This window comes from Mobula hypostoma, chromosome 20 (assembly GCF_963921235.1).
Source record: "Mobula hypostoma chromosome 20, sMobHyp1.1, whole genome shotgun sequence".
NCBI classification, from domain to species: Eukaryota; Metazoa; Chordata; class Chondrichthyes; order Myliobatiformes; family Myliobatidae; genus Mobula; species Mobula hypostoma.
Genome location: NC_086116.1, coordinates 34,545,503 through 34,558,426, shown reverse-complemented (window position 1 = coordinate 34,558,426; position 12,924 = coordinate 34,545,503). Strand labels below are relative to the sequence as shown.

The window sequence follows — 12,924 nt, the reverse complement described above, 5'->3', positions numbered from 1 at the left end:
AAAGATTAGCTTTATTTGTCACGTACACTAAGTGGCCACTTTGTGTACCTGCTATATCTAATACAGTAGCCACGAAGTGTATGTTCATGGTCTTCTGCTGCTGTAGCCCATCCACTTCAAAGTTTGACGAGTTGTGCATTCAGAGATGCTCTTCTGCACACTACTGTTGTAGTGCATGGCTATTTGAGTTACTGTCGCCTTCCTGTCAGCTTGAACCAGTCTGGTCATTCTCCTTTAACCTCTCTCCTTAACAAGATGTTTTCCCCCACAGGACTGCCACTCACTGGATGTTTTTTGTTTTTCGCACTAGTAAAGTCTAGAGACTGTTCTGCATGAAAATCCCAGGAGATCAGCATCTTGAGATACTCAAACCACCCCGTCTGGCACCAACAATCATTCCACAGTCAAAGTCACTTAGATCACATTAATTCCTCATTCCAATGCTTGGTCTGAACAACAACTGAACCTCTTGACAATGTCTGCATGCTTTTATGTATTGAGTTGCTGCCACATGATTGGCTGATTGGGTATTTGCATCAATGACTAGCATAGTCCACATATGTGCTGGGGGCAGCCCACAAGTGTCACCATTCCAGCACCAACATAGCATGCCCACAACTTGTTAACCTTAACCCATACGTCTTTGGAACGTGGGAGGAAATTGGAACACCTGGAGGAAATCCACATAGTCAGAGGGAGAATGTACAAACTCCTTTCAGACGGCAGGAGGAACTTAATGCGGATCACTGGCGCTGTAATAGCGTTACACTAACGAGTATTCTACCGTTCAATTCCTTCATGTTTGTTGTCTCCCCAAAAGCCTGTTAAGCTCCCTTCGAGTACCTGATTCCACTACTACCCCCAGTAATCCATTCCAGGCATCCACAGCTCTCCACATGAATAAATCTTGCCCCTCATGTAACCCTTTAAACTCAAAGTTCAAAGTAAATCTATCACCAAAGCACATATACATCACCTCTATCTGTGTAAAATACCTATTTCTCACATTCCACTCTATACTCTCCTCCAATCACTTCAAAATTATGCCTGGTCACATTAACCATTTCTGCACTGGGATAAGGATGCTGGCTGGCTGCCTGCACGACCTAATCCTGTACACCCCTCATCTTCCTTTACTTCAAAGAAAAAAGCCCCAGCTTGCTCAACCTTTCCTTATAAGACATGCTCTCTAATCCAGGCAGTATCCTGGTAAATCTCCTCTGTATCCTCTCGAACCTCCCCATAATGAAGTGAGCAGAACGAAATCTCCTTTGAACTTACCACTCTCACCTTTAGATACATGCTCTTTAGTATAAGACATTTCCAGCCTGAGGAGCTTATTACACTGAATCTGTGGTGAGATGTGCTGGTACTGTAACGTGTTAGGTCTCCCCTCAGACTCCGAATGTTGGAAAGATCAGCTTTATTCACCAGATACATTTACATGTAATAGGAACTTACTGTGGTGAGTTGGTCAGGGCACAAACAGGCAACAAAAAACAACAACTTTCAGCAATTATAAAGAATTAAGAATTATATAAAAATAAAGTTAAAGGAATAAAATGTGCATAAACATATAAACACCAGCGTTGTCTGTTGGTCTGGTTCGACCATGGATGTTGTGTCCCAAGTGTCTATGTGAGACTCAAGCCAGAGCAGTACGATATGAAGAGCAAGCTGTTACCTGTGCAGCAAGCTCCCCCTCTCCACGCAGCTGCTGAATCCAAAGGAACGGCAGAGACCGATACAGTTTGCCACCTGCAGCATCGCAGGAGTTGCCAGTCAATGTTGAACTCAACGTAGGACTGCCTTAGGGGCTCCAGCTCTGGGGTTTCCTCGGGGTTTACTTCCCCATGAGTGGGTCTAGCCGCAAAGCAGTGGAGGTTTGAGATCAGAGATTTCCTTCTAGATGAGCTGCCAACCACGGCTCACGAGACCTATCTGCCCAAAGTGACTGGGTTTAAGATGCCAGTAACCCACCTTTGTCCCTTCTGCTGTCAGTAGAAATGTTCTGCTGGGCTTAGTAGCTAAGCCACACGTGATGGTCAGGAGCTGGACTTGGTTGTCAGAGTCTATTTGAGGCACATGCCATTGGGAGGATTTAATAGGTTAGTGGGAGCTCATTCCCTCTTGCACCCCACCTCCCACCCAGCTATAACAACCAGCATGTATTTACAATGTAAACAACATTTCTAAAAGTTTTTTTAAGTGTTCAGATTTTCAGCTGTTTCCAGTTAAATTGAAGCCAGTTCTGTCCTGTGCCAACAGTCTGAAACCCTCCTCCACGGTACCAGTGACAACCCCAGTGTACAGATAGCACAGCCAAGCGTCATCATCCATGCGGTTGCCACCGATGACATTACTTCCTCCATAACCCAAGCGGAGCTGACGGTTGACCCCGAAATTGACCAAGCTGCTCTGACTGAGCGCCAGATCGACTCCAGCTCACTCGGATCCACTACCTACAGTGAGATCGATGAGGCAAAGCTAACCGAGGACCAAGGCGCTGGTCAGAGCGACCTTGCCGGGACAGAGATTGGCCAAGCAAGCCTCAGCTGTGACAGTCGTGAAGATATGATGGGCTCGGGTGTCAATATTAACGAGACAGACCTCCGGCAGGAAGTTGAGGTTCAGTCCGATCTCAGTGGTGCTTACACAGCAGAGGTAAGAACTCAAATCCTGATCAGAAAGCAGGCAAGAAATAGGAAGACGATTAAATTTAGCTACCTAAATATCACTATATGACTAAAGATAAGCTCTCTCGTTTTTACTCAGATTTTTCTCCATACTGTAATAGGTGTAATGTCGAAGAGGCCTCTCTAATTCATATGTTTTGTCCTGCCCGCGGCTTGATAAATTTTGGAAAGAAGTATTTCAAACTTTCTCGGTGCTTTTTAAAGTAAACTTTAAACCCAGCCCTCTGACTGCCTTGTTTGGCATTGTTGGAGGAAATGATTTTCCCCTTAAGCCCAAACAACAGGAATTCTGCAGATGCTGGAAATTCAAGCAACACACATCAAAGTTGCTGGTGAACGCAGCAGGCCAGGCAGCATCTCTAGGAAGAGGCGCAGTCGACGTTTCAGGCCGAGACCCTTCTCGGCCTGAAACGTCGACTGCGCCTCTTCCTATAGATGCTGCCTGGCCTGCTGCGTTCACCAGCAACTTTGATGTGTGTTGCTTACTCTTAAGCCGAATGATTTGCATATTTTGGCTTTTATTTCTCTTTCAGCCAGAAGAGTTTTGTTGCTTAAATGGAAAGATGCCGCTCCGCCTGCTCGTGCCCATTGGTTGATTGATGTTATGTCATGTTTAAATCTAGAGAAGATTAAGTGTTCTATTTCTGTACCTAGACAAGATTTTTTCACACTATGGGGACGTTTTTGGAACTACTTTCACAATTTTCGATTTGGTCAGCAATGATGATGGCTATTATATGTTTGAATTTACGACTATATGTCAGATTTTTTTTTTCTTTTAACCAAACAGCTTTTTTTCCGTTCTTTTTCCTCTTTTTTTTCTATTTTGTTATGAGGTTTTATTTTTGCTTTAGATTAGAATAAAATATACCTTTTCAATATTATGGTTAATTTACAATACAAAGTTATGGGGAAATTCAATCGTGTTTCTGTTTCCATAATACCATAACGTATTTTGTATTCGTCTAAAAAGAAAAAATTAAATAAATTTAGCTACCTGTGTAATAAGACAATACATATTCCAGTAATGTTCCTTAATCACAAAGGTGTGGAATTAGAATCGGTTTAATATTGTCACATATACTGAGATACAATGAAAAGCTTGTCTTGCATACTGTTAATACAGTTCAGATCATTGCACGGTGCATTGAGGTAGAACAAAGTAAAACACTAACAGAATGCAGAATGAAGTGTAACAGCTACAGAGTAAGTGTACTGCAGGTAAACAGTAGATAGAAGATCATAACGAGGTAGATTGAGTGCAAGAGTACATTTTATTGTACTAGTTAATCAGTCAATGGTCTGATATCAGGGGGATTGAAACTGTCCTCAAGCCTGGTGCTACATGCTTTCAGGCTTTTATATCTTCTGCCTGATAGGAAGGGAGAGAAGAGAGGACGTCTGGGATGGGTGGGCTTCTTCATGGTGCTGGCTGCTTTACCGAGGCAGCAGGACGTGTAGACAGTCCATGGAGGGGAGGCTGGTTTCCATGATGTGTCCACAACTCTCTGCAGTTTCTTAGGGTCACATAGTTGGTAAATAAATAAAGAGTGCAAAAGACGAATAACGCATTAGTGGACCATTCAAAAGTCGACGGCTGAGAAGTTGTTCCTGACAAATGTTGAATGTGGGCCTTCAGGCTCCTGCACCTCCTGATGGGAGTATTGAGAAGAGGGATTGTCCAGATGGTGAGAGTCCTTTACGATGGGTGCCACCTTACAAGCTGCAGCTGGGAGTGAACCCTTATTACTGGTGCTGTGAAGTGTAACACTATCGTGCCGCCTACTTAAGAAAAGTTTGATCAGTACGTGTAAAGGAAGGGAGAGTTACGGTCCAGGTGCAGATACTTGGACGAGGTAGTAAAACAGGTTGGCATGGACAGATGGACTGTTTCTGTGCTGTAGTGCTGTATGATTTCTCAGGGCATTTGGGGATGTGCAGTAAATGGTGGCCTTGCTGAGGATCGCTATGTCCCAAGAAATGATAAACTGGCATCTTCCCAACCTTCTCCTGTCTGACAGGCTCTGGTATCTCCCAGTATCGAAGCAGGCATTGATGAAGAAGCAACACTCATCGTGTCCTCGGATCACAGTTTCATTCAGCCCACAGACGACATTGACAATGATTCCGTTTTGCCATTATCAACGCTGACTGGTGAGGAAACTTGAACATTGGGTTTGTGTCTGCAACATTCATACCAATCCATGGTACCTTGCCCAAAAAAACATCCAAATATTGCATTTCTTAAAACTCTAAGTATTTTTTTAAATAATTTCACTGTCATTTTTCTAAATAAAAATTGCCATGGGTAATGTGCTTGTGAAATTGTAGCATTGTTTTGTGAAACCAGCCTTGTGGAGGACAACTGTGCTGGGAATTAGAGACAAGATTTTCATTACAGCATCAGCCATACACTGTGTACCTTCCTTTACAGCCCCACGTTTACCCCCGGGATACGGGCTCAAACACACCATGTAACTGACCGCAGAGTAACTGTGTACCTTCCTCTACAACCCTACACATTTACCCTCGGGATACAGGCTCAGACACCCCATGTAACTGACTGCAGAGTAACTGTGTACCTTCCTTTAGAACCCTACCCGGTTACCCTCGGGACACGGGCTCAGACACACCATGTAACTGACTGCAGAGTAACTGTGTACCTTCCTTTATAACCCTACCCGGTTACCCGCAGAGTAACTGTGTACCTTCCTTTACAGCCCTACATGTTTACCCTCAGGACACGGGCTCAGGCACACCATGTAACTGACCGCAGAGTAACTGTGTACCTTCCTTTACAACCCTACATGTTTACTCCCAGGACACAGGGACAGACACACCATGTAACTGACCACAGAGTAACTGCATACTTTCCTCTACAACCCTACCCGGCTACCTGCAGAGTAACTGTGTACCTCCCTTTACAACCCTACATGTTTACCCTCAGGACACAGGTTCAGACACACCATGTAACTGACTACAGAGTAACTGTGTACCTTCCTTTATAGCCCTACCCGGTTACCCTCAGGATACAGGCTCAGACACGCCATGTAACTGACCGCAGAGTAACTGCGTACCTTCCTCTTCAGCCCTACCCAGTTACCCTCTGGATACAGGCTCAAGGTGGTGGTGAACTGCCTTCCTCAGCTTCAACACTCCCTGTGGGCTCCTCATTCACAACTTCTAATTGTAGATTCCTGCACTGAATAGATACCAATAACACTGTGAAACAACATACCGGGGGGTGGGCGCGGAGAGGGGAATGTGCTATACGATACTGAGATGGGTGGCGGGGCGGACAGCGTTGAGGAAGCAGCGAGTCTGCAGAAGTACTTGGACAGATTAGGAGACTGAGCAAAGAAGTGGCAGATAGTCATAGAGCACTACAGCACAGAAACAGACCCTTGGGTCCATCTAGTCCGTGCTGAACTATCAGTTTGCTTAGTCCCATTGACCTATTTTCTTCAAATCCCTTATCCATATTTCTCTTAAATGTTGAAAACGTACCTACATCCACCAGTTGTGCTAGCAACTCATTCCACACTCTCACCGCCCTCTAAGTGAAGGTTTCCCTTAAATATTTCACCTTTCACCCTCAATCCATGTTAGACCCTCATTCAAGCTCAATGGAAGGAGCCTGCTTGTACTTGTGCTATCTATACCTGTCATAATTTTGTATACCTTCATCAGTTCTCCCCTCATTCTCCTATGCTGTAGGGAGTAAAGTCTTAATTTATTCAACTTTCCCCTGTAATTCAAGTCCTGGCAACATCCTTGTAAATTTTCTCTGCACTCTTTCAATTTTATTGATATCTTTAAGTAGGTGACCTGAACTCAACATAATACTCCACATTAGGCGCCACCAATGTCTCGTACAACTTTAGTATAATTCGACTCAGTACGTTGATTTATGAAGGCCAGTGTGCCATAAGTTTTATTTCTGACCCTATCTACCTGTGACTCCACTTCCAACAAATTATGGACCTGTATTCCCTGATTCCCTCTGTTCCACCGCACTCCCGCGTGCCCTACCGTTCACAGTACTACCTACCCTGGTTTGTCCTTCAAAAGTGCAACTCACACTTGTCTGCATTAAATTCCATCTGCAATTTTTTCTAGCTGGTTCAGATCTTGCTTCAAGTTTTGATAGCCTTCCTCGCTGTCCACTGCACCATGAATCTTGGTGTCATCTACAAACTTGCTGATCCAGTTCATTACATCATCATCCAGATTGTTGATACAGATGACAAACAATAGACCCAGCACCGATCCCTGCGTCACTCCACCAGCCACGGGCCTCCAGCCTGAAAGGCAACCATCTGCTATTATTCTCTACTTCTCCCACAAAGCCATTGTCTGTTCCATGAATGCCAATCGACTGAACCTTTTTGACCAATCTCCCATGTGGGACCTTGCCTTGCTAAAGTCCATATAGACTGATGTGGTCCAGACCTCTGGCTGCTGTAGACTCTATCCAAGATGCACTTGACTTTGGCACCCAGAAACTGTTCTAATCTACTGTTCTAACCGGGCAGTAAGAAAGAATGAAAGAAAAAGAATCTACGGACAGCTCCTTCCTCTCCTCACTGAAGTGCCTCTGAGCCAAAGCCTGAACTCCCCACTTTAACACTGGCTCATTCACACAATGGCTGCACCACTTAAAACTTACTTTTATTGGCCTTTGCCAAGTGCCAAATTACACACAATCCAATGTCTCAGCACAGAATGTCCAGAGTGATCCCAATCACTTTTTTTTAGGAGTGCAGGGAAATGTGTGGTTATGCACTTTCAAAGAAGGAGTAAGGGTATAGTGGACTATTTTCTAAACAGGGAGCTAATTCAGAAATCTGAGGCGCAAAGGGACTTGCGAGTCTTTGTGTAGGATTCCCTAAAGGTTAACTTGCAGGTTGAGTCAGGAGTAAGAAAGGCAAATACGATATTAGCATTCATTTCAAGAGGACTAGAATATAAATGCAAGGATGGAATGCTGAGACTTTATAAAGTTGCATTTGGGATATCCTGAGGCAGTTTTGGGCCCCTTATCTAAGAAAGGATGTGCTGGCATCGGAGAAGGTCCAGGGGTGGTTCAGGCTTTTTTTAAAAGGAATACAGTGCAGGGAAGTGTGTAGTTGTGTTGCATACTACAATGTCACCTTGACCTTGTGTAACAAAGTACATTTTCATTTTCAGGATATTTTATAATGTGACTCCTTTGTAAATAAACTGAAATCAGGCCAAGTGATTTTCCTTTATTACATTTGGGAATGTTGAATCAACAACATCTTCACCTCTTACAAACTTTACAAGTGCAACAATCCCAGAGCTGCTGCAGGAGCAAGGGTGGTTTCTCGTCACTACTGCAAAATGTCTGATAGAAGATTTAGAACGAAGTAATTCCTTCCCTTCCACTGGCCTGGTCCTTACTCCAGATTCCAGCACTTGTAGGTGTCCATGTCTGAAAAAAGGTCATGCTCAATTTCCTGCAACTTTCTCAATGTTTATTCCTAATCAGTTATACTACAGTAACAGGAATATTATATTGGCAACTCCTCCTCCCTCCCCCCCCCCGTACCCTTCCTTGAACTGAGGATTTATTTAATTTTATTTAGAGATGCAGCACAGTAATAGGTTCTTCTGGCCCGACTACGCACACGTGACCAATTAACCCGCTGACTGCCTTTGGAATGTGGGGGGAAACCGGAGCACCTCGGCAAATCCCACAAACCACTTGTAGAGAAACAGTGGAATTGAACCCCAGTTACTGATGCTGTTACAGCGCGCACTAACTGCTATGCAATCATCTAAATAAACCTAAATAAATCTCTTCCTTTCTAATCCAGGCAAACTACTGCTGCTTACAAGGCATAAAACTGGAAACACTCAGCAGGTCAAGCATCATCACCTCAAACATCGACTCTTTTCTCTCTCCGTAGATGCTGCCCAGCAAGCTGAGTGTTTCCAGCATTTGCGGTGTTATTCTGGGTTTCCTGCTTCAGTAATGTTCAGTAATGTATTTTTTATGTAGAGATACAGCCCTTCTGGCCCAATGAGCCTGCACCACTCATGTGACCAATTACCTTACTAACTTGTCAGAATGAGATTTACCATCACCGACATGTAACGTGAAATTTGTTAACTTAACAGCAGCAGTTCAATGCAATACATAATCTAGCAGAAAGAGAAAAAAAAACATAATAAATCAATTGCGTATATTGAATAGATTAAAAAATGTGCAAAAACAGAAATACTGTATATTAAAAAAGGTGAGGAAGTGTCCAAAGCTTCAATGTCCATTCAGGAATTGGATGGCGGAGGGGAAGAAGCTGTTCCTGAATCACTGAGTGTGTGCCTTCAGGCTTCTGTATCTCCTACCTGATGGTAACAGTGAGTAAAGGGCATTCCCTGGGTACTTTGTAGATTAGTGCCCAAGATGGAGCTGACTAGATTTACAACCTTCTGCAGCTTCTTTCGGTCCTGTGCAGTAGCCCCTCCATACCAGACAGTGATGCAGCCTGTCAGAATGCTCTCCATGGTACAACTATAGAAGTTTTTGAGTGTATTTGTTGACATGCCAAAGTTCTTCAAACTCCTAATAAAGTATAGCTGCTGTCTTGCCTTCTTTATGACTACATCAATATGTTGGGACCAGGTTGGATCCTCAGAGATCTTGACACCCAGGAACTTGAAGATGCTCACTCTCTCTACTTCTGATCCCTCTATGGGGTATGGTATGTGTTCCTTCGTCTTACCCTTCCTGAAGTCCACAATCAGCTCTTTCGTCTTACTGATGTTGAGTGCCAGGTTGTTACTGCGGCACCACTCCACCAGTTGGCATATCTCACTGCTGTACGCCCTCTCGTCACCACCTGAGATTCTACCAACAATGGTTGCATCATCAGCAAATTTGTAGATGATATTTGAGTTATGCCTAGCCACACAGTGAAGGGTATAGAGAAAGTAGAGCAAACAGTAAGGTTGATCTACATCTCCACCCACCAACCCACACCCCAACCACCACTACTTTATCATTTCTTGGCAGGGTCACCTCATGGATATATAGTCATTCTATGTATGGAAGTTATGTTGTATGTATTTTTTATTATTGTGTTCTTTATCTAATTGAGTTTTTAATAGTGCTGCCTGCATCAGATCTGGAGTAACAATTATTTCATTCTCCTTTACCGGAAATGACATTAAACAATCTTGAAACCTGTAATGTTTGGACTGGAGGATGAAATCGGAGCACCCAGAGGAAACCGACATGATGACAGGGAGAATATACAAACTCCTTACAGACAGCGATGGGAATTGAACCTGGGTTGCTGGCATTGTAAAGTGTTGTGCACTGCACTACCATGCCACCCTACCTTAAATATATTAATTATCTTCCCTTGCAGATCCTATTTTAGAAACACAAGGTGGATGCACAGACATCATCAGCTCATCCCTGGAAAACCCAGATCCAGACGAGTAAAGATCAACTGTGTACCTGCACGCTCAGTGAGGAACACCGATGGAAACGGACCGAGGAACACTGATATTTCCATGTATGGTGCTGCCTTCAAAAAAGAAACTGCGTAGAACTGAAATTTCAGAGCATCATTGTCATTTGAATTCACTTTTCCATGGTACAGATTTACTAAATGTGACGTTGTACCAAGGGAAAGATATATTCAATAAATGCATCACCCCTCCCTCTGCTTATTATGTTGAAGATTGACAGATAGGATTATTTATTTAAGCAGTTGAGAAACTGTGAAATGGAAGTGTTATTTTTTTTACTGAATGAATTTAACTTCACCTTTAAGATAGTTTGAAAGTTTCTAGTTTTAAGTCTTCACAGCTTATAAAACAACTCTGTACAAAGCGGCTTTGAACCTCGTTATCCATTGTCTCTAAGGGTTTTATGCACACAAACGCACATTCAGGTATTGCAAGGGGGTTTAAATGTTCTGAGTTTTATACATCTTGTTGCAACCTGATTGTATGTTAGAAACAAGATATCTGAATTTCCCCAGTGCATCTTAGTCCAGGATAGAACAAAGTGTTCTGGAGTCCAATTCTGGCACCATTTTGTAAGCAGTCTTTGTCTGTCCTCCCCATGGAATGTGTGGGTTTCCTCTGGGTGTTTTGGTTTCCAAAGACGTACCAGGTAGGTTCATAGGTAATTGTAAAGTGTCCCGTAATTAGTTTAGGGTTAATTGGGGTTGTGGGGTTGTTGGGACGGTGCGGCTCGAAGGGCTGTACCACTAAATAAATACCTCTAGCCCACCACCTTCAAAACAAAAAGCAACTGCCCAAGGTATAATTAAGGTCAAACACTGCCCCTGAAGCACGCTTGCACTATAGTAACAATAAAAATACTTAAGGTTTTGTGAACACCCAACAGCACAGGCCCTTTGGTCACAATGTTGTGCCAACCTTTTTGTCTGTTCCAAGATCAGTCTTACCCTAACACCTCATAACCCTCCATTTTTTTTCCTATTATCAACGTGCTTATCAAGAGTCTCTTAAATGTCCCTAATGTATCTGCCTTTACTGCCATTCCTGGCAGCAAATTCCACACACCCACAATTTACCTCTGACATCCCTCTATACTTTCCCCCCAATCACCTTAAAATTATGCCCTGTCTTATTAGCTATTCCTGCCCTGGAAAAGGTGCTGGCTGCCCACTCAGTCTATGCCTGTCATCATCTTGTACACCTCTATCAAGTCATCTCTCATCGTCCTTTGCTCCAAAGAGAAAAGCTCGAGCTCACTCAGCCTCCCCTCATAAGACATGCTCTAATCCAGTAAATCTCCTCTGCACCTTCTCTAAAGCTTCCACATCCTTCCTATAAATGAGGCTACCAGAAGTGAACACAATATTTCAAGTGTGGTCTAACCAGGGTTTATAGAGCTGTAACATTACCTCACGGCTCCTGAACTCAATCCCATTTCACCATTTACTCACATTAGTATTCAAGTTATTTTTATGCACAAATGAACAGAGCATATTGCAAGTTCAATGTATATAAATTATTTTATTACTATTTATTCTTTAAAACAAAGTAAATGCTTTCCTACAGTGTGTTGTCTGCTCAGTTCAGTCTTGGTTTGACTATCATTTCATTGTACAAACACAGTAGAGTTAAGTGGTTGCATAGTGCAGTCAAGTTCAAGACAATAAACATTTGTCCTGCAGTATCTTCATTTCTACTTTGTGTTTTACTTTGTCTTTCAAGTGCTTTATATAATTAAAAAAGGATTTTCAGGAGGAGAACAAAAATCACCCTTTACAAAAAGGGAACGTGTGTATCTCAAAACATTGGCAAGTCTGGAATGTTCATTTAGTGCAAAGTTGTAGAAGTTAGTTCAGAAAATGACTGCAGCGTTCACCCCAGCTCAAATGTAATACTGCCTATTTCGAGCTCAGTGTCACGATGAGAAGCTGATGCAGAAACTCACTGCACCTTGGCAAAACGCTGTTTCACGGTGCAGACCAGAAAAATCCAATGAGGCATCCAGGAACTTCTGCACGATGCCTCCCGTTTTTAAGCAGGTCACAGGCACAAATTCTCGTGCTTGTGTGGAGAAATCATTTTCCAACGCCGTGGAAGTACAAATTGGCACAAATGCACAGCAGAATAGTGGAAAATAAATTGTAGTAGATGAGATTTCGGAATTTAGGCTCCAGGTCCCCTTGTCGATACCAGCAAATCTGAAAAATATAAGACCACAAGACATAGGAGCAGAATTAGGCCATTCCATCATGGCTGATTTATTATCCCTCTCAACCTCTTTCTCCTACCTTCTCCCCATAACACATCGCCATGACTATCAACTTCCACTTAAATATACCCAATGACTTGGCCTCCACAGCTGTCTGTGGCAATGAAGTCCAGATTCACCACCGTCTGATAGTGAAGATACCCAAGCTGGGATCGTTACAATGAGAGGATGGCTAGCAGTCAAGAAATGGCAGAATCTGGCCAAACCTTTGCAGGTTCCTCAATCCACCAATCTCCCCTCTCACTAACCCCCGCCGCTTCCCCTCTCAGTGCTGGCCATCTCACCTCTCTAATTTCAATCCTGAAACAGGGATTCAACCCAAAACATTGACAATTCCTTTCCCTGACCTCACAGCCGCTGCTTGACCTCTGATTCCAGCCAGAGTCTGAATCACCCTGCTGCCCCTCAGAATTCAACAAAAATCATTTCTTTTCCCAAAATTCTTTCTCTACAGTT

At 43.2% G+C, this 12,924-nt stretch overlaps 2 protein-coding genes across 5 annotated transcripts in view; one reads left to right on the top strand and one right to left on the bottom strand.

Annotated features, from left to right (window-relative positions):
* Nucleotides 1–11,554, top strand: part of dmtf1 (cyclin D binding myb-like transcription factor 1) — a 106,176-nt gene extending 94,622 nt beyond the window's left edge. For 3 of the 4 annotated variants that reach the window (XM_063072654.1, XM_063072652.1, XM_063072653.1), the window contains exons 15-17: nt 2,269–2,664; nt 4,718–4,850; nt 10,094–11,554. In XM_063072654.1, the coding sequence (XP_062928724.1) occupies nt 2,269–2,664; nt 4,718–4,850; nt 10,094–10,170 (606 nt within the window). In that variant the 3' untranslated portion in view covers nt 10,171–11,554. The remainder of the gene's footprint in view (nt 1–2,268; nt 2,665–4,717; nt 4,851–10,093) is intronic. The other variant, XM_063072655.1, reaches the window with a different exon arrangement.
* A 146-nt stretch (nt 11,555–11,700) lies between these two features.
* Nucleotides 11,701–12,924, bottom strand: part of tmem243b (transmembrane protein 243, mitochondrial b) — a 41,971-nt gene continuing 40,747 nt past the window's right edge. Inside the window, exon 5 of the mRNA XM_063072656.1 lies at nt 11,701–12,397. Within this exon, the coding sequence (XP_062928726.1) occupies nt 12,275–12,397 (123 nt within the window). The 3' untranslated portion in view covers nt 11,701–12,274. The remainder of the gene's footprint in view (nt 12,398–12,924) is intronic.